At 41.6% G+C, this 22,427-nt stretch overlaps 3 protein-coding genes across 4 annotated transcripts in view; all 3 read left to right on the plus strand.

Annotated features, from left to right (window-relative positions):
• Positions 1-3,587: 3,587 nt before the first annotated feature.
• Positions 3,588-22,427, plus strand: part of LOC125559927 (tripartite motif-containing protein 45-like) — a 103,159-nt gene continuing 84,319 nt past the window's right edge. Inside the window, exon 1 of one of the 2 annotated variants that reach the window (XM_048722238.1) lies at positions 3,588-3,686. The gene's annotated coding sequence lies outside the window, so the exon portion shown is untranslated. The remainder of the gene's footprint in view (positions 3,687-22,427) is intronic. The other variant, XM_048722237.1, reaches the window with a different exon arrangement.
• Positions 6,041-21,252, plus strand: LOC125559933. Its single transcript, XM_048722257.1, has 3 exons — positions 6,041-6,484; positions 10,982-11,224; positions 20,526-21,252. The coding sequence occupies exons 1-3, from the start codon at positions 6,154-6,156 to the stop codon at positions 20,846-20,848; spliced, it is 897 nt and encodes a 298-aa protein (XP_048578214.1). The 5' UTR covers positions 6,041-6,153; the 3' UTR covers positions 20,849-21,252.
• Positions 11,852-22,427, plus strand: part of LOC125559931 — a 35,617-nt gene continuing 25,041 nt past the window's right edge. Inside the window, exon 1 of the mRNA XM_048722252.1 lies at positions 11,852-18,329. Coding sequence (XP_048578209.1) covers positions 15,281-16,468 — 1,188 coding nt within the window. The 5' untranslated portion in view covers positions 11,852-15,280 and the 3' untranslated portion in view covers positions 16,469-18,329. The remainder of the gene's footprint in view (positions 18,330-22,427) is intronic.

Here is a 22,427-nt window from a genome sequence, read left to right on the forward strand (position 1 = left end):
GTGGTTGTTGTGGTGGAGTGGCCTCTCTATAAAATTATACCACTTGTGAGGGTGGTTGTTGTGGTGGAGTGGCCTCTATAAAATTATACCACTTGTGAGGGTGGTTGTTGTGGTGGAGTAGCCTCTCTATAAAATTATACCACTTGTGAGGGTGGTTGTTGTGGTGGAGTGGCCTCTCTATAAAATTATACCACTTGTGAGGGTGGTTGTTGTGGTGGAGTGGCCTCTCTATAAAATTATACCACTTGTGAGGGTGGTTGTTGTGGTGGAGTAGCCTCTCTATAAAATTATACCACTTGTGAGGGTGGTTGTTGTGGTGGAGTGGCCTCTCTATAAAATTATACCACTTGTGAGGGTGGTTGTTGTGGTGGAGTAGCCTCTCTATAAATTTATACCACTTGTGAGGGTGGTTGTTGTGGTGGAGTGGCCTCTCTATAAAATTATACCACTTGTGAGGGTGGTTGTTGTGGTGGAGTGGCCTCTCTATAAAATTATACCACTTGTGAGGGTGGTTGTTGTGGTGGAGTGGCCTCTCTATAAAATTATACCACTTGTGAGGGTGGTTGTTGTGGTGGAGTGGCCTCTCTATAAAATTATACCACTTGTGAGGGTGGTTGTTGTGGTGGAGTGGCCTCTCTATAAAATTATACCACTTGTGAGGGTGGTTGTTGTGGTGGAGTGGCCTCTCTATAAAATTATACCACTTGTGAGGGTGGTTGTTGTGGTGGAGTGGCCTCTCTATAAAATTATACCACTTGTGAGGGTGGTTGTTGTGGTGGAGTGGCCTCTCTATAAAATTATACCACATGTGAGGGTGGTTGTTGTGGTGGAGTGGCCTCTCTATAAAATTATACCACTTGTGAGGCTGGTTGTTGTGGTGGAGTGGCCTCTCTATAAAATTATACCACTTGTGAGGGTGGTTGTTGTGGTGGAGTAGCCTCTCTATAAAATTATACCACTTGTGAGGGTGGTTGTTGTGGTGGAGTGGCCTCTCTATAAAATTATACCACTTGTGAGGGTGGTTGTTGTGGTGGAGTGGCCTCTCTATAAAATTATACCACTTGTGAGGGTGGTTGTTGTGGTGGAGTGGCCTCTCTATAAAATTATACCACTTGTGAGGGTGGTTGTTGTGGTGGAGTGGCCTCTCTATAAAGTTATACCACTTGTGAGGGTGGTTGTTGTGGTGGAGTGGCCTCTCTATAAAATTATACCACTTGTGAGGGTGGTTGTTGTGGTGGAGTAGCCTCTCTATAAAATTATACCACTTGTGAGGGTGGTTGTTGTGGTGGAGTGGCCTCTCTATAAAATTATACCACTTGTGAGGGTGGTTGTTGTGGTGGAGTGGCCTCTCTATAAAATTATACCACTTGTGAGGCTGGTTGTTGTGGTGGAGTAGCCTCTCTATAAAATTATACCACTTGTGAGGGTGGTTGTTGTGGTGGAGTGGCCTCTCTATAAAATTATACCACTTGTGAGGGTGGTTGTTGTGGTGGAGTGGCCTCTCTATAAAATTATACCACTTGTGAGGGTGGTTGTTGTGGTGGAGTAGCCTCTCTATAAAATTATACCACTTGTGAGGGTGGTTGTTGTGGTGGAGTAGCCTCTCTATAAAATTATACCACTTGTGAGGGTGGTTGTTGTGGTGGAGTGGCCTCTCTATAAAATTATACCACTTGTGAGGGTGGTTGTTGTGGTGGAGTGGCCTCTCTATAAAATTATTTCACTTGTGAGGCTGGTTGTTGTGGTGGAGTAGCCTCTCTATAAAATTATACCACTTGTGAGGGTGGTTGTTGTGGTGGAGTGGCCTCTCTATAAAATTATACCACTTGTGAGGGTGGTTGTTGTGGTGGAGTGGCCTCTCTATAAAATTATACCACTTGTGAGGCTGGTTAAGCGGCAATGCCACCACCTTACTTCCGGTAGATTACGTAACTATCTCCAATCATTTGTAATGGTACGCGAAAAATATTACAAAATTGTAAAAGCAGTGTGCCTATTAGAAGTTTCTTTGAGGAGGTGACTGATAAATTAGAGCGGATGGTCTGTTAAATAGCGCGGATTCTAACAGATTCTCTCGTCTTTTGCCGTTTGAGGTTTCCGTCGGTCAACAGTGAGCTGGTGGCAATGATGCTTTAACTAGACGAGTATTCCAGGGGTATAGAATTATCGGTTATCGCTTTTTGGGGCAGTGAAATTTTCCAATGCTGCTTTAACTAGACGAGTATTCCAGGGGTATAGAATTATCGGCTATCGCTTTTTGGGGCAGTGAAATTTTCCAATGCTGCTTTAACTAGACGAGTATTCCAGGGGTATAGAATTATCGGCTATCGCTTTTTGGGGCAGTGAAATTTTTCAATGCTGCTTTAACTAGACGAGTATTTCCTCGACTCATCATGCTAGCCCGGTCGCAGCTCTAGATCCCACATGGATCTAAGCTGTGGTTTAAAGCACTTCGTTCGAGTCGAAGTCGCCCTGCAGTTTTTTTTTTTTTTTTTTTGCCGATGAAGTTTAACTGAGGCAAACCGGCTATGCCATGCTGACGAGTCCTAATAAGGACGAAACAGCTGTCCATGGTTGCCGAACTGCACGGGTAATAGACTGTGCTAGCGTCCCGTCTTGGCCCGACTGGTGCCAATGTGTGTATGCTAGTGTGCTTCTAAAGTTCACATTTATGTATATATACTCGCAAGGATAGTTTGGCTATCCGACGGAGTTTTAGACTAGCAAAGGTCGCATGCGTGATCCGCACAATTGACATCACGCTAGCCCGGTCGCAGCTCTAGATCCCACATGGATCTAAGCTGTGGTTTAAAGCACTTCGTTCGAGTCGAAGTCGCCCTGCAGTTTTTTTTTGCCGATTAAGTTTAACTGAGGCAAACCGGCTATGCCATGCTGACGAGTCCTAATAAGGACGAAACAGCTGTCGATGGTTGCCGAACTGCACGGGTAATAGACTGTGCTAGCGTCCCGTCTTGGCCCGACTGGTGCCAATGTGTGTATGCTAGTGTGCTTCTAAAGTTCACATTTATGTATACATACTCGCAAGGATAGTTTGGCTATCCGACGGAGTTTTAGACTAGCAAAGGTCGCATGCGTGATCCGCACAATTGGCATCTTGCTATCCCGGTCGCAGCTCTAGATCCCACAAGGATCTAAGCTGTGGTTTAAAGCACTTCGTTCGAGTCGAAGTCGCCCTGCAGTTTTTTTTTTTTTTTTTTGCCGATGAAGTTTAACTGAGGCAAACCGGCTATGCCATGCTGACGAGTCCTAATAAGGACGAAACAGCTGTCCATGGTTGCCGAACTGCACGGGTAATAGACTGTGCTAGCGTCCCGTCTTGGCCCGACTGGTGCCAATGTGTGTATGCTAGTGTGCTTCTAAAGTTCGCATTGTTTGTACAACTTCGTCAACGGCTACTGAGCTCAATAATCGAATCTAGGAGGAAAAGAAAAATATTGCACATTATCTGAAGCGAGAGAATTCTTTGCGATCAGAGACACCGCTGTTTGCTTCTGTTTTGTTTGGTTCCGTATGTGACTGCTGAGCTCGCCTTGCGTGACAAGGGGCGGTCTGAGTGACTGCGTGGGGGACTAGGGTCTAGACTCCTTTGCGTCTTTCCCGAAGGGTTGATCAGACGCTTCCATTGTAAGTTGAGATTCGTCTGAGAAGATTTCGACTAGAAACAGGTATTTATATCGCCTATTTCCACCCTATTTTGGCTATATTACCTATTTCATTATTGTATGGGGTCTAAAAGTGGATCGATTCATTTGTCCTCAACTGATAACTCTTGAGAGGTGAAATGAGTGAAATCGCTTTCGATTCGATTCCACTAAAATTCCGAAAGACTCGAAAAGTTTCCGAGTAAAAAAATCTATATTAAATGTACCTTTTGTTCCAAACGTTGTGTTTAGTATATTGGCAGTCTATATTTGAATTATTATGTGTTGTCTTATTCGTTGTTGTTGTTGTTCCTTATTCGCAGTTCCTTTTTCGTCTGTTTCCTTATTCGCTCAGTTCCTTATTCAAATCCGGGGGGGGGGGGGGTATTTACATGATACCTTTTAATACGAGTTGAAACAGTATTTAGGCATAACAGTTTATTCAGAACAAGTCCAACAGCATTTTCGTCGGGTAATTTTGGTTGCTTTAACGTGCTTTGCTGCTAACAAAGCTGTGAACATGAGACTCTATCTGCTACAAAAGGTCAAATTACGCAATGCGTGCGATCGCTTTCACAAATGAATCTAGCAAAAGAGACGAAATCTACCTCTCATCTAATAAATGTATTTGTATCTTGGGCTTTCTTTCCAAACGCATTATTATATTTAGAGGAGAAATATTCACGCTTTACTTGACTACGTACGCGTGTAGAAGGAATTTGACCTTGCTAACAAAACCACAATTTGACAGATAGTGCTTGTTGTCAATTAACACCTTGGCTACTACATAAGGCTCTGACAAAACAAATAAATTAGTGCAGTGACACGAATAGGGAACTGTTCCTTATTCAAGTTAGTTTTCGCGAATAAGGAAATGGAATCTCCAAACGTCCCATTTCGTTTTACGACTTATCCTAATAAGGAATAGACTATGAAGAGGATTGTCAGTGTTTGCTTATCATTTCTCAATAAAGGAAAGGAAATTTCATAACTCCCGATTTCTCTTTAACTACTCCTTTCTAAAGAGTTCCCGAAAAAGGAAATGGCATTTCATAACTCCCGATCTCGCTTTAACTACTAAAAGGAAATGACCAGAAGGGGCGTGGCTATTCCCCCAATATTTTCTCAATTTTCTGTAGCGTGCCCCTCCCCCAATCTTAAGTGGCCTGCTATGCCTCTCGTAGAAAAGGAATAATAAATTTGCTTATGCTTTACTTGTTGTTTTTTAGAAATGACATCCGCCAGCAGGCGCCTCGAGGGTGAGGTGACGTGCTCTATATGTATAGAGCACTTCAACGATCCTAGAGTGCTCCCTTGCTTGCACTCATTTTGTCGGCACTGCCTGGAAGAGCTGGCAGTGCACTCTGAAGGGAGAGGAAGACTTGTGTGCCCCCTCTGTAAGGCGGAATTCCAGGTAATCTGTCATACAGAAATTCATCCATTACTTAATGAACCCTGGCACAACTGTGTGACAAATATTTTGCTGTAACAAAGAAATGGATTCAAACGACAAGTGCATTTCGAAAGAGAAAAGCGAAATTGAATTCTTCTCACAAGAATTACTTTATGAGTATTGAATTATTAAAAGATAAGGATCCCCAAGCTAATGTTGTATTTTGCATGTTTCCTTCATAGTTACTGTAAATATATGGGCGTTACAAAAAAATTGGGACAAAAACCTATAATAAAATACCTTCAAACTTTTCTTACCTGTTTTTGGACTTGTCATTCACATCCCTGTGAAGTTTCAATTCATTTGGGGCAATATTGAGCAATTGTAGTTCAACTATATTTACAGTAACTATGAATAAAACACGTAAAATACAACATTAGCTCGGGGAACCTATGCCCTCCCCTGAAACCATATGCAAACTCCGTTATAACTATATTTTACTGATTATTGTTCTAGATTTCCCCAGCAGATGTTCCGAGTTTAAAGGTGAATTTCATGATCAACAGTATTATCTCTGTTCTTCCTTTGTTGACATCTGAAGACTCCAAGAAGAAACCATCTTGTGAATCGTGTGATAGCGGCGAGCCTGCCCAAGGGAGATGTAACGAGTGCGACCACTTTGTCTGTGAGCAGTGCATCTCGGCTCATAAGAGATTACGACTACTACAACACCACACTCTCCTCAGTCTTGATGAGATCAAAAGCGGAAAGTTACTTTCGAAGAGCAAAACTTCCTACTGCACCAAACATGAAGGTGAAGTGCTGAAACTGTTTTGCGAATCTTGTAAAGAAGTAATTTGCCGGGACTGCACCGTCGTTGATCATAAAAATCACGATTACCTTTTCACAAGTGATGTAATCGCTCGAGAGAAAGAAGAAATATTGGGAAGAGCAAAAAAAGTTGCATCAAAACTCACCGATATTGAACAGGCGATGGCATAGGTAGAAGAGACTCAACAACATCTCGAGGAAAATAAACGTGCGACCAGAAGGGATCTGGATGCGTTCATTGATAAGCAGATAGGTACTCTTGAGAAGATGCGATCTGATCTTAAAGGGGGGATTGAGTCAGCTTGTCAAAAGCATGATAAGCAGCTGACTGCTCAGAGAGAGACTCTATCCATGAGACTTGCAAGTGCTCGTAGCAGTTTGGAGTTTGCTGAGAGAATGTGCAGAGATGCAAATGATGTGGATGTCTTGTCCATCAGGAATGAAGTGCTATCCCAGCTATCGAGTCTTGCAGAGAAACCCGTGGATCAGCCTTGTACGGAGGTTGGAGTTCGTCTTGTAGTGGATGAGGAGTATTGGGATTCTTTGTCAAAGAAGATCTCAGTTGATGTGATTTCTGTTGGTGAATCTGAGCAAACAGGTACTAATTCTCTAATACTGTTATGTAGGTCGGTCGGTCGGTCGGTCGGCCGGCAGGCAGGCAGGCAGGTAGGTACCCTCAATGGACTCTTGAATAGGCTTCCTAGTTTTACCTTTTACTACCATCTCGAAGGTCTTTCTCATGTTCAACTCCATTCGGTTCTCCAGCGCCCAGCGCTTGATGTTGGTAACTTTCTCCAGCGATGAATCAATCGTGTCTGAGCCAGATATCACAGGCGTACTTATTGTGATGTCATCCGCATATTTGATAAATAGAGAGTTGGCGCTAGCGTTCTGAATGTCATTTACCATGATAGAGAATAGCAACGGTCCTAGCACCGTTCCTTGGGGGACTCCTCTGCTGATTCCAAGGAAACTGGTAGCCATCCCATTAACCACAACTCGCTGCTTTCGATCGCACAGGAAGCTCATTATCCACAATCTGTTACAAAACTAATTATTGTTTAATGGGGAAGTACTTATCAGACGATGATCTTTTTAGTCTCTATGCCTGTATTTATTACCTAAATTGGCCATGAAAGCGGTGTTGTTCTGCTAAATACTTCGAGGGATGGCTGCTTTTGCAAATGGAGACAGTCGGCACGATATATAGATATATAGACAGTCTCTTTGGCAACATCAAATAAATTTTATATTTTACAAAATTATAGTCTGCAAATATCCTAGCGCACCTTCATTTAATTCAAATTAATTGAATAAACATTCCAAATAGCGCACAGACATCCCAAATGTATTTTCTGGGGACGTCAACATGTTTACTTCAAGCTCGAATAATTAATAGATTGAAAAACTTTCATTAGGGTATGCGAATAAAGAGAATACATTTTAAGAAATCGATGATAAGCGTGACAAATTCCAACCGTTCCACTTCTGAGACAATCTGTTACAAAACTAATAGGACCCTTTCCCTCCCCCTTCCTCAATGTTGGAGGGCAAATGATCACCTTGCTACTGCTTGTGTTTTGTGCTGAAAAATCGCCTCTAACCAATATTAATCGGGGGGAGAGGGTTGGCGGTTGTTCGTATGGGAAGTGTCCCGCTTACTTTTGTTGAGGATTGTCTGAGCAATTGATTGACAGGTCCTGGAACAGGAAACACTATCGTTGATAACGCAACGACAATACAACTACGCGAACGTCAAAATCAAACACATACAATTATCGTGCCAGAATCGCGCGTAAAAATGGACAGAAGCTTCAGAGACGACTATTTTTCATTGTAAACAATCTCATCTGTTTCTTCATATAAAAAATACCAGCTATGAAGAATTTATTATGTGAGAGATTTTCACTACAAATTTAGTCACGCAAGCTTGTCTCGGGGAGAAGGTCAATTCAATAAATTCATCTGTTTTACAATAGTTTTGCTAAATATCTGACACTTTGACACAGTTATGCTTGAAGAGTTCAAGCAAAGTGTATGCAATGCTTTTTCTGTGGGGCATTCGCTAAAATCGACGGCTACAGACTACGTCTTCTGTTCTTGCTTACGTGGCTCAACGATTAACACCAACGGTTAACCATTTTAAAATTGTTTAAGAAATGCCTTACGAAAGAAATTCGAACTCTAAAATAATACAGTAACAACTTGAGATTCAAGCTCATAAATTGACACTAGTTTTGTTTGAATGAGGGTTTGCATTTTGGAGAGAGAGCTAATGGTAGATGGTTGACCGTCGTTTTACTAAGATAAAAATAAAGTTCATTTTTATATAAACGGTCTACCACGGTTGACCGCTCAAAAAAGCCCTATTATATATTTCAAATCATTTGTAAGCTTCATATACCTAAATAGCTTTGTGATGGTAATAGAATAGACGAATGATTGAAGAAATCCGGCTACCATGAGTGAAAATAATGTTTTTCTAAAAATGGCAGACCGTACACGGTCCACACCCGCTTTTTTGCACCGCCATGCTAAATATATAAACACTTGTTGTGATGTTCATTGAAAATGAAATGAGACGAGGCTCTCATGTTTTCTACAACAGATAAACCGCCTATTTATCGCTTTCTTTAGTCGATTTGTTATTTATTGTTTAATGGGGAAATACTTATTAGGCGATGATCTTTTTAGTCTCTATGCCTGTATTTATTTTACCTAAATTGGCCATAAAAGCGGTGTTTTTCAGCTAAATACTCCGAGGGATGGCTGCTTTTGCAAATGGAGACTGTCGGCACGATATATAGACAGTCTCTTTGGCAACATCAAATGAATTTTATACTTTACAAAATTATAGTCTGCAAATATCCCAGCGCACCTTCATTTAATTCAAATTAATTGAAAAAAATATTCCAAATAGCGCACAGATATCGCAAAAATATTTTCTGGGGACGTCAACATGTTTACGTCAAGCTCGAATAATTAATAGAGTGAAAAACTTTCATTAGGGTATGCGAATAAAGAGAATACATTTTAAGAAATCGATGATAACCGTGACAAATTCCAATCGTTCCCCTTCTGAGACAATCTGTTACAAAACTAATGGGACACTTTCCCTCCCCCTTTCTCAATGTTGGAGGGCAAATGATCACCTTGCTACTGCTTGTGTTTTGAGCTGAAAAATCGCCTCTAACCAATATTAATCGGGGGGAGAGGGTTGGCGGTTGTTCGTATGGGAAGTGTCCCACTTACTTTTGTTGAAGATTGCAGTTCTTGGTGTAAGGGTTGATGTCGTATTTTGCCAGTTTATTACAGAGAATATGGTGAGGGACAGTGTCGAAGGCCTTGCTGAAATCAAATGACAAGGCTCTAACAAAATCTGCATCGTTGTCTAACTGCTTGGGCCAAAAATGTTGGCATTTGATCAGGGCCATTGTTGTGTTATGGCCTTTCTTGTAGGCAAATTGGTCGGGGCCAATTTCCGACTTAAGAGTGGAACAGAGTTCGTTTCTGCAGACAAGACGCTTGAAAATCCTCATGATGATATTAGTCAGTGAGATTGGTCTGAGCTGACTACACTCTGTCAGAGGAGATTCATTAGGGATGGGCGAGATGTTCGCTAACTTCCAAGCCATTGGGACAGTTTGTTGTTGGAGTGAACAGTTGAAGATATTTTTGACAACAGGTGCAAGATGGTGAGAAAAGTCGCGCCAGAGCAAGTACGGAAATTGATCGGGCCCTGAGGCAGTTCGTTTCTGATGTGATAAAAAAACTCATTACATCGCTCTCACTCACTGTTGGGGTTCGGGTGCCTTCAGGTATCTCCAGGCGCACAGGGACAACATATGCCTTATCAGTATTGGTGGCTTGAAAATGTGAGTTGATGATGTCGGGTGGAATCACCGATGATGATGATGATGCGCGTTCCCTGTGTCTTTCGGCCAGTTATTCTATTGGCTGTCTCCCACCATTCTTTTGAACCGCATTTGTGTTCCTTATGAACAGCTTCCACCTGATTACTCCGAATGAGAATGTTGATACACTCTTGGCGCCTCAGAATCTCAGCACGGGTTCCTTTATGCACGATTCTGTTCCTGATGTTACAAAGGTGTTTAACCAGGGGGGACATGTAAGGTGGGTCTCTGGATGAGACTTTGACCCTAATGAGCGGAAAACATTCATTGAACATCGACCACAGGCTCGCATTTAGCAGCTCCACACTCTCCTCTAGGTTAGCAAGATTGTTGGTAGGACTCCAGTCGAAAACATTTGTTTTTCCTGATCAAATAACTGAAATCCTCTGCTATCAAACCTCTCACTTTTCAGAAAATTAATTTTACCTTTGATTTGATTTGTGCATTGTTTTTTTTACCCCCAGTAACTCTATGCCTAAATTTAACCTCATGGTAGTGTAAAGTAATTTTTGTTTTTTTAATCATGTAGTTTTTATTGTATGTATACCCCGAATTATTTACATTTATTACATTATGAGTAGCGACTGAAGGGATCAAAGCCGCAGTTCTTCTAGAAATAATTGAGACAATTTTAAAGCAGAAACTTCATAGTATACCAGATTCACAATTTTTAAGCACCAGCGTTTTGCGACGAGTAGAATACATAGAAGCATACCATAATAAACAAGTCTTTATTCATAATATTTCCTGATGGTGCAATTCAGTTGCAGATCTTTTGCTGAATGGTAGTTCTACAAAAGGTGGTTACGGGTTAGGTTTATTCGAAAGATTAATGGTGATCAAGTCCAGCGTTTGTGACACTTCGATAATTTGTCCTATTTATATATAATTTTCGGCGAAGGGATTTTGATCCTTTCTGTAATTGACAGAGAGTGTCTTTTGACACAAATCCAATCTTGATGGTGGAAATTTGGGCCCAGAATACTCTAGGGATCTTGATTTGGGGCAGGACTTTGTACGACCACACAACAACAGCAGCAACAATTTGTACTAACCCTTTGGGTGACACACATATACACTGACTTTATTTGTTTGAGACATGATGAGGATAAGGAATTGTGCCTTCTTGATAAAAAAAAGTATTGGTTACTTATCTGGTGATGGTGTAACTCCGTTTGTAGGTCTTGAGCAGTCCGCCATCTTCAGCGGCAAAGGTCCAGAGTACCTCCGAGATCTCTTGGGATTCCTGCAGCCCGTGCAGCAAAGTCCCAAGAGTCGCTGGGTCAGATGTTTCTCAGCAAAGAGAGATGGCTGGGCTGCCAGTACCTTCCACGAAAAATGCGACGGCAAAGCGCCGAACATCGTACTCGTAAGCGTTGGAGGAAGATACGTGTTTGGTGGCTACTCTGACGTAGCGTGGACAAGTGAGTACACTAATGAATACGAGAAGGGTCGTATCAGGGTGAGGGTCGAAATGTCTGATCATGTTTGTAAATTATTGTTTGTAAGTTATTAAACTTAAGACTTGCAGTGCGTTTTCCTAAGCCACCTTCCACCCAATATGTATTAAGTCATATGATAAAAGGATTGGATAGACAAATATAGATATAGTTTGTTAGCAGCTACCATTCGCCCTATGACAGGTAATCCGGAATCCGGAATCCATGAAAAAATGAGACTTGGAATCCGGAATCCATGCTACTGGAATCCGGAATCCACACACTAGGATCTGGAATCCAAGACTTAAGCTGGAATCCGGAATACAAGAATAAGTATAAAAATTATTTTAATATTTGGCTTCTTTTTCTAAAATTCATTTTGATTTATCTGTTTATATGCACGTGATTTTCATTTCAATCTTTTGGCGGTTGAGGAAGAAGCCATTCCATGGTTATTATTTTATTAGCCAATGAGACGCGGGTAGGTTTGAACATGCGATCAATCACCTCCAAGTTCTCGCTTTCTAGCTTCACACAGGCAAGAATCAACAACAAAGGATGGTAAGGGCAGATTTATTTTTTCGAATTCTTATTGATAATGACATTAAATTATTTAAATTATTATTGTATTGTAAAAAAACACCCATAAGAAATCGCTCGCCATATCTGTGAGAACAGGAAGTTCTGATCTCGACGAAGTAATCGGTCAAAAGAGTTTTCACTTCAAAACACGTGTAAGTTGAGTGTCTACAAAACGAAGACCTAAAACCTGTGACCCCAAAAGCTACGACCCCAAAAATATTGCCGTTATTATTAAACCTACCTTGTTTCCCAAAATGGCTACACAGCGTTTTCATGTGGAATCAGTGATCTTTATGAGATAATTAGCTAGTTCAATTTGTTTTCTTTTAATTGGGAAGGGAAAAGCACTACTTGTGCTTCCAGGTAGTCGTTTCTTAAAACGCTGATAAACTCAGAAACCCGGAAAGTCACACGGTAAAATTTTCGGGTTTTTCTTAAAAAATCTTAATTGCCCGCCAAAGAGCTAACTTACGGGAAATCGCTTCATGTTCTAGTTGTGTCGAGTTGTAGAAAGTTTTCATCACAGAAAAAAACATTCCACTGCCCGGTATAAAGTGGGCTAATCAAGGCTAACATCAATAAGGTTTCATCTCAGTCTAATGATTTGACATTTAGCTATCACAGTGCGCCTAAAAAATATAAACAGCTTTGCGAAATTAAGTTTTTCTACAAAATGAAACTTTATTTACGTGTTCTTTGTCTTTCATTTGAAAAATGCCGATGCAACGGTAATGTTTGGCGTGAAAGTTGTCTACAGACATCGACAAAACTAGGATTTCAATAACTACTACTATAATCTTCAACAGTCACGACACGTCAAGACACGTCTGAGGTATGTTTTGATACTCGTATAACAAACAAAGCCATAGCAGGAATCAGAGGGGGGAAGGGGAGGGGGCAAAATCACAAAATAATCTAAAAACATGTTTGAAAAAATAAGATAAACATGTTGACAAAAAAAGGCAACAGAAGAAAATAAGATGAAAAAAGGATTTGATTTGAACAGGGAAGTGCACTTTCCTGATTTGAACGACTGTTAAATTCTTTTATTGGGAATGAGCTTGTACTCTGATTACTGCTTTTTTGTTGGTTATCATGCAACTTGAAAAATAAGGCCATTGCCTATAGCTTTCACATACTTTTTGTTGGACTGATATTTGGTTGAGATTATAATCAGGGGCGTACGCAGGTTATAGGCCTGCAGTCACTGGACTGCAAAAAAATTGGTGATCTTATTTGCATAACGAGGGAAAAATCAAATGTTTGCTTATTCATTTTTATGTACGTAGTTTAATATATATAATGAGGAAGTCCATATCAAGCCTATTTATGGCAATGATTGCAATCGCCCAGCGCGTCTGTGACAAAGCGAAGGAAATGGTGGAATATGTCCTTGAACTTCGGAACAAAGGAGAATCATCGAATGATTCAATTGATGTCCTTTTAACCGTGTTAGATGGTGTGGCGGACAGGCCCTGTACTCTTGAGGCTGCTACAGACGACATCAAACGCCTTTGTCTGAAAGTTGTGGGGTTCTGGTTCTGGGTGGGGTTGTGTGGGTTCTTCCGCACATCCCCTCCTCGTCCACTTATCAGAGCTGTGTGAGGAAGGCAACATCAGTGAGCCAAATGATAGTGATGAGGAACGGAGCTCAACTAGCGAAGGCGACGATGAGGAAGAACATCAAGACAATTCTCCGTTATGACTAGAACCGCCGAAAAAGGCGGATCTCTTACTTGACCTAGAGAAGATGGATGAGGCTGCAGCAATGCTTGCTTTCTTAACATCATCTGGGATACTCCCAAAGAACCACGTGTTTTACGAACAGGTTCATTCCTTTTGTTCGCGTGCACTAGGCGTTGTAGAGGCCGAGGCGTTCACGGAGCTTTATCCCGCATTAACGCGATTCCAGCGTGCAATACAGTTCAATTGCAAGCCTGTCGCTTCTTACCTTCTTTGCGGTCGAGGAAACCACGGCCAAGGGCGACATGCGGCTCAGACACCTCAAGGCTTCGTTCAGACACATAATCTGAGCTTCTTACACCCAAGGACGGTGATAAGACATGCCCCGCCTCCACATCTTGAAGGGCGTGTTTATGGTGAAGACGTTCTATTTTGCATTGAAACATGTGCAGAGAAAGACGTTGTCGCCATCAAGAGCAACGAAGTGAATGGCTACCTGTGTTGTATCTCCACAGATGAGATGGCAATTAAGCAAGCCTTAGAATATTCCCCATATCTGAAGTCGGTAGTCGGTCTGGTAGACCCCGACCGTCTTTCGTATGATGAAATTCTACGTATTATGACGTCAAGTGAAAGTGTCACCAGCTTCCTAAAGACGCGACAGTTTGTCACTCAAGCAAGAGAAGTAAGAGTGAGCTCTCTTGATGACAAAATTAACTTCCTAGTTGGAGTTTTTTACTGCGGGAGCAAGGGAGGTGCGGACACAATAGAACATATGTACCAAGACATATTTAGCGCTGTGAATAGATGTGCACGTTGTGTTCAAGACGATCTGGATTGTATTTGCCATTGTGACATTTGCTTCGAAAATAAATCGGTGTGCGCACAGTGCCTCCTGCTTGGACATAGCGAGTGGTATCCTCTTCGTCGTCCTTGTCTCGAGTGCCTAAAGGAAAAGGAAATCCCTTGTAAACGGCTTCTCCCCTTAGTTTGGTCAAAAGATTGTGACCCCAAACAGAAGTCCTTTATGAACAGAATGCTACAGGATAAAGCTTTATACCCTTACCAAGTTCCTTTCCCAGACCCACCTCATAATATCAAACGCGTACGGTCAGCGGAATTTTGGTACTGGGTCGACATCAATGGCTATCTTGTGAATGTGCGACTTCTTCTGCTTCTCCGAAGATAGATGGAAGAAATGAAAAGAAATGCCTCAATGAAGGCTGTCCGCAACAAAGACCGGATGGACGTTGAGACAGCCATTGAGATCCATAGACATGGAGTCCAGGCGTCCATCCCGGACAAACGGATAACAACCACCTTAGTACCAGAGCTAGAATTCAAACAGTGGCGAAGAAATGGCAAAATTCTCAAGCATCCAGTTGGAGTGTGTTTTTCACCTTGCCATAGTAAGCTTTTCGTTAGCGATCGACATCAGCATGCCGTTTATATGCTCGATATGCACTGTCCGGTAAACGTAACATTAATTGCAGGGGGCAATGGACCAGGTCACGCAAACGGACAAGGAAAGGGAGTGAAAATGAGAGATCCTGCTGATCTAGATATCGATGGAAAAGTTATCTACGTTTGTGATCACGGAGATGGCCGAATAAGAGTTATAGACTGCACCTCCCTTTTTTGTCATTCGTCTAGGCTTAATCTAGGTTCTGACACGTCTGAGAATGGAGATGAGGATAGAGATGGGGACGAGGAATGCGCAACTCGGCGTATTCGCCAGGTGACAGGGGACCTTACTTTTACATCTGACTCAGAAGAATGAAGTCTCCATTTGGCATTTGCAGATCACACAAGGATCCTTTTACACTCTATGTATCGGACATTTGCGAGCAAATGTTATTCTCTATCACAAATATTAATTCTGATGCAAATGGGAACTATTCTGGACATCTGAATGCCATATTATCTTTTGGCCGGACAAGTATCCTAACGTCGATAGCGGTTACCAGGGATGACGATCACATTCTTGTTGGAGACTGCAAAGAGAACGCTACTTGTGTCTACGTGTGCTATCCTGTACACAAAACAATCACTCGAACAGTTGTATCAGGTGTTGTGGCACCTACAGGAATAGCAGTGACCGAGGAAGGAACTGTGTTCGTCTTATCAAGTAAGATCAACACGCTGCTTACCATGACAGAGGTGGATCTTATAACCAATGATAACACCCCAACAGCAATCTCTAGTTCAACGGATGCAGGCCATTGTGATGGTTTAAATGCTCAGTGGAACGCTCCATCAGGGCTTTGTAGCTACAGTAATACGATCTTTGCTTGCGACACTGGTAACAAGGCCGTTAGAATGGTTACATCAGCTGTTGGACTGGTGCATCTCCAGCAGAATATGTCGATGTATGCCAATGTGTTCCGCCTGGATAAGAAGTGTGAGAAAGAGAATTTCCCCGAGAGGTTTGACGAACACAAAAGACAGATAGAACATCTGGTCGCGTTTTTATTAGATCATGAAGAAAAGGCAAAGGAGAGCACGAATGGCCCTGACATGACAATTCCACGTTGCACCCGACAGTCATTCCAAATCGCGCTTGACTCACTGACCAGCCTTGCAAACACCTTAACAGAGATCGGCGAAGAGCGAGTCCTGGAGGAGATCAGATTTGCGAGTCTGACAACTCTTTCTGTCGAGTGCATCTTCAAAGCCATGCGTGCCGATTATGACATGCCAACTATGGTGGAGTATGCTTATAGACGAGCGCGCTGTGTGGAAGATGACATGCTCCGAATTTACCAGAAGCATTTTACATACTTCACAGGGCCGAACTCGTTTTATCCGGAGAAGATTATCTCGGGCGATCCACCAAGTCTGATGCAGAGGCCATCCAAGAAAACGCAGACGAAAGAGGGGACTGGTGATGAGACGTGCAGAGACCATGCGGGAATTTACACGGGAGTATGGGAGAGGAGTGCGACAAGCAAATGTCCAAGCTAAGACAAAAAAGCTGACAGGAACCCTTCCATACTCACTGAGTATGCTGCCTGACCGAATCGAAACGGGCTCAGACGACGTGCTAGACTTCGTAAGTGAAGCTCGATCAACGGTCACAGTAAATGACACCGGTGGAAGTACCAGGGTGCAGGTCTTGTACTACAAAGACGAAATCGTCGCCGTCAGACACGATCGCCGACGGGAGGCATCTCCGTATTGGCTCGCCGTTATGATGGAAGACGTTTTGGTCATCGCTGCAACTGGACGATTCCAGAAGAACAGCGTAACTTTCAGATGGCTCGATCAGACTGATGACCATCTGAAATATACCTTCCACGAGGTATGCAACGGCAATTCCCCTAGATGTCTGCTGGCAAAAGTAGAAAGCCTCACCATTGATGACCAGATCGTAACCATAACTCCCGAAGAAGACATTAAAATTTCGAGAATTTCGAACGGTGATGATCAGACGGTGGAGACACGGGAAGATGAGAACGAAGAAAGAAAGTGGCTGACAAATGGAGAGTCTTCTTCTACTCCCACAGAAGCAACAGAAGAGTCGTTTCCGGCGAGAGTGGAAGGGGTTAGTTTATCAGGACGCAAAACAACGCGTTTCATTTTACGATAGTCGACATCGTCGCCGTCAAACACGATTGCCGACGGAAAGCATCTCCGTATTGGCTCGCCGTTATGAGGGAAGACGTTCTAGTCAACGCTTCAACTGGACGATTCCAAAAGAACAGCGTAACTTTCAGATGGCTCGATCAGATTGATGACCATCTGAAATATACCTTCGACGAGGTATGCAACGGCAATTCCCCAGATCTCTGCTGGCAAAAGTAGAAAGCCTCACCATTGATGACCAGACCGCAACCATAACTCCCGAAGAAGACATAATAATAATTCAAGTTTATTCACATATGACTTCTCGCAGTGTTTCGACTGAATTACAGGTAGAGACACAAAGCTATACTAGCAGCATTACATTACATTAAAGTACTTGTGCGTGACAAAGACTGCAAGCTGGCCGAGCCCCTGCCTGATCTTAAAGCGTAGGTTATTTCCCTAGTAATCGTTCCACATCAGACACGGAAAGATGAGAACGAAGAAGGAAAGTGGCTGGCTTTTTCTACCCCCACAGACCCACAGAAGCAACAGAAGAGTTGTTCCCGAGGAGAGTGGAAGGCGTTAGTTTATCAGGACGCTAAACAACGCGTTTCATTTTACGATAGTGATGTCTACTTTAGTTATTGTTATAGGCTCGTGCCAAAATACTTACCATGGCTCTCCTAAACTCGCCCTGATATTCCACCAAAGCGGGCCACAATGCCACGGTCAAACAAAATACCAGAGCCTGATAATGTGTTTTGATATACAAAGAAGTAGGCATATTCTCAGCAATATTTATTGCCCGATGAGTTAATAAGGTTTCCTTGATCTATTAAATTTCCAATTTTTCGACTTATATCGAAGCATAGTTATCCACGTAACGCACAGACAAAAGATACAGTATGCTTTGATATGCAGTTTTGTTTTTTGACAGTAATAAAAAAACTGTTTCTTTTAAAATTTCTTGATGTGGTCTACACAACGAGCGACACAACGCAAAACGTTTATAAATGGAATCGAAAGGTAAAAACAAAACTTTACAGGCATTAGAAAGATTTAGAACATATAGGCACTGGAGGTATTTAAAATTTTGTAAAAAACCTGGAACACAAAAATGGAATCCGGAATCCACGGGAAAAAACCCACATGGAATACGGAATCCACACACTAGGATCCGGAATCCACATACTAGGATCCGGAATCCAGAACCCTATTGGAGAACCTGTCATGGGGCGATACCATGGTATTACATGAGGTGAGCTCGTTAATTTTGCTGTTTGGTGCAGGAAAATGTTTTTACATAATTACAAGATTTTTCCTTGGACAACCCTTAAAGTAGGTGTTACTAAAATCGAGAAATTAAACAGAAACTCTGGATATCTTAGCGCAATTACATTCCAACTACTTCTGTTATTTATTTCGTGTTACATCGCAATACTGTAATTCAGATGCTTCCGAAAGCAGTTTCGTGTCTACATCCCAATACTGTAATTCAGATTCTTCCGAAAGCAGTTTCGTGTCTGCATCGCAATACTGTAATTCAGATTCTTCCAAAAGCAGTTTTATGTCTACATCGCAATACTGTAATTCAGATTCTTCCGAAAGCAGTTTCGTGTCTGCATCGCAATACTGTAATTCAGATTCTTCCGAAAGCAGTTTCGTGTCTGCATCGCAATACTGTAATTCAGATTTTCCCCAAGGGAGTTTCGTGTCTACATCGCAATACTGTAATTCAGATTCTTCCGAAAGCAGTTTCGTGTCTACATCGCAATACTGTAATTCCGATTCTTCCGAAAGCAGTTTCGTGTCTACATCGCAATACTGTAATTCCGATTCTTCCGAAAGCAGTTTTATGTCTACATCGCAATACTGTAACTCAGATTCTTCCAGAAGCAGTTTTATGTCTGAGTATCCAGAGTGAAGCCGGCAGAAGGAAGATCTTAGGACCCAAGTTTATTTTTCTTTCGATAATCTTTCTAATAATCGTTTCATAATTTATCGTGTTTGGGGACAAACACAAGTTTGACAAGGGAGGTATGTTATAGGACGGTTTGTTATATTGTTTAGGTTATAGGTTATTGTCGTCTAGTATTTCATGTTCCTATCTTGAAGTTTTATTTATCTTTTAAGGATAATTTAGATTTTGTTTACAATTGATGGTTTCCTAAGTCTAGATTTTAGCACGCCCGTGGACCCTCCGCATCGATGACCTTTTGGTGCGTCTAAATCCAGGGAGTGTACAGTTTCTTATACGTGGCGAAATCTCCGGTTTCTTTTTGTTTTGGAAATTTTGTTTGAACAGTTAAATTCTTTCTAAATTGTATGCCACCGCCCTCACACCTTGGTTTAGACATCTATACTTGTATCGTTATTTCAATTAGGCGAAACTGTTGTAGACACGCGCTCTTTCAGCATGCGCAGTTAAGTTTTAAAAGTTGCTTAATCATTAGTGTTATTTTAGAGTTACCTTGACTTCATAGATTGTTCTGTAAATACGCAGGGACGAGAGACCAACTCTGTGATTTCCCACGCCCTCACGCTTTTGTCTGATTGGTTCGTTTTGCCAAATTTTCTCCGTTTCCTCTTGAATTGTTCTACATTCAAGATTGTTTTACATATTTCCTTTCATGTGGGACCACCACATGGGTATCTGTCTGGTCCAAGGGTATAAATATAGCGAGCCTAATTCTGTACTTATGCTGCTGCTGTGGCCAAACATTTGGAAAGCATTGAAAAACACCAGTCTTGCCTTCGTCTTCATCTCCGTCTAAAGGATCCCGGCTTGTGCCCCTAACATTAATTCATACAATGGGAAATAATTTTGATTATTTTTGCTTTTATTCTTATGTCAATTAATAGAATTTCGAATATTATTTTTTACCGTTGTTTTGACTGAAAATACAACTTTAAGCTCCATTGAAGGGTTGTGGGTAAGGGATCAATTGTATCTTTTTCCCATCGGCAATTCAATCACCATCCTTAGATGTATTTCACGGTAAAATAGCTTGGCATTCACTCATCAGAGGAGATACTAGTTATTATATAAAATGTGGTAGGACTGTATTTCTATTCCTTTTGATCAACTTTTTGCAAACACGGCATCTAATAAATCTCCATGAAATCTCTAATAAGCCCCTGGCGATTATTTCTTTTTGTCTTGACAAAATCTGCTCGATTAGAGGGAGGGGCTTGTTTCAAAACCTTTTTTTCATGTTCTGACACTAGGCATTTCGGCCCCTATAAAAGGTGTTAAAAATTAGTGCTTATTACTCGTACAAAAATAGATAAATCTAGCAAGAGTCAATTGTTCCTTTTGGAAAGATGTTTCTTCGGGGTTAGGGGTGAAGACTCAATTTCCTTGAATTTAAATAATACGAGTTCGGCACGGTTTTTGCTGTTTTTATTCTAGTTTTTATTATAAAATAACGCATTTGTTTTATTTTCTTCAAAGTGAGTGGCCTAGGATACCAGTCCTCCAGCATTTCATTCTTGTTCACGCTGTGTAACAAGAATGGCTACCGCCCTGAAAAGTTGCCATTGAGGCGCACGCCAGATGGAAATGCCATTGGGGACCACACACGTCACGGTCCGGTGTTTGGTAGTTGTGACCTGTTGATCGCTAACAACGCGGGGGGTAATGAAAGGTCCTATACGTGGTCACAAACGTACGCTCATCCCCAGGGCGCCCCATCTGATGGCGAGTGTGACGTCTTTGCTGGCAAATACAGATTCACACCCGACGAAATGGAGGTATTTCACGAGGTGGTGGACTGAATACAGCTCTGAGCGTCTGTAAAGTGACAATAGACATAAAGACGTGTAAACATTTGTTAGTTGGTACTGTGTCATGAGAATAATGTATTTTGAATAAGGCTTCACCATCTTGTGATGTGACCCGCGGTGCATCTTGGGTAGCATGTAAATCACAAAATATCACATGCTGTGAAAACCCCGCTAGCGAGGGTTACGGCACACTTTACTTTAGTCCAACCTTATTTAAAAACGTGTACATCTCGAGTTTATATATATCCGAATTTTATAACACAAATGCAAATAGTAAATTTTAATAATTATTCCTATAAGCTGTTAGAAACAATATGTTGTTTGGTCTAGATAACCACGTACAAGTTGTGTGTGTGTTTTTTACTTCTTTTTTAAAAATTAAGAACGATGCCTAACCCGTGTGTCTTTGCGTAGAGGGAAGGGGAAGGGACTCCGATATTAGCAAGGTACAAGGCGAGGAAGTGCAATCAGAATTTATAAGATGGCTCCCGGGGGTAAATAAATATTGAAGCTCAAATGCGTGCCTTGTGGAGGCTGGTTGACTCCCTTTGCGAACTCAAGCAAAATGCAGAGCGTTGCAACATTGGGGGTTCTAAGAAATTCAGACCGTACGAAACTTTCTAATGTAGCGATGCACGACTCTTTATGACGCGGAAAAAAAGAATTTTAAAAACACACAATTAAATATATTTAAGGTATGGTAAACCACACCCGACGCAGAAATACCAATAAATCTTATAAGACAGAGTCTGACATATATAGAACAACAAGTTAAATGAAATTAATAACTATGAATAGAAAGACCCTCGACATAAAACCAAATTGAGAACATTAAGGAAATTTAAGAGCGTTCACAATATCTCTCCCAAGTTAAAATCACAGAATTGCGTTCACAAAGTTTATGCCCAGTGCACACTAGCGACATATCGACGTTACGACATGGGCGCGCGCACTCTTATCTTCGACATAATGACATAAGATTAAAAAAAACATGTTTTTTCTTTTATGTCCTGATGTCCATGTTGTTATGACGGGCTAAACATAGTGCGCGCGCCCATGTTGTTATGTTGCTAGTGTGCATTATTAAGCAACCACAAACTAGCTATCAAAACAGGACGACACAAAACCCCTGAACGAAAAACGTGCCCAATATGCTTGGTCAAAGTCGAGGACAAGGAACAACACTGATAAAATGCCCGGCATATAATGAATTAAAGGAATGAATAAATTTATGTTTTTTTTTTAAATTCGCAACAAAACAGATTTGAAAGCGATTGCTCAGTTTGAACCAGGAGAGCGCGACAAAAGAAATAGCTCAATTTTTTTGGGAAGCAACAAAAATAAGGGAAAGTGCGTTGTAATTAGATCTATAATGACATCGCTACAAAGTAAGATGATGAAAAACATCAGGGATAGGAGAACGACTTGAATACCTGCTGTCTTTTTTAATATGAATGTATTCGGCAAAACCCGTAAATCAAAGATGAAAAGGTGCCAAATAAAATTATTGAATTGGATCAGCATGAGGGGGGGGGGGGGGTCTGTTCGCTTCTATCGTGTTCGATATGTG

The sequence above is a fragment of the Nematostella vectensis genome, chromosome 14, assembly GCF_932526225.1.
Source record: "Nematostella vectensis chromosome 14, jaNemVect1.1, whole genome shotgun sequence".
Taxonomy (NCBI): Eukaryota; Metazoa; Cnidaria; class Anthozoa; order Actiniaria; family Edwardsiidae; genus Nematostella; species Nematostella vectensis.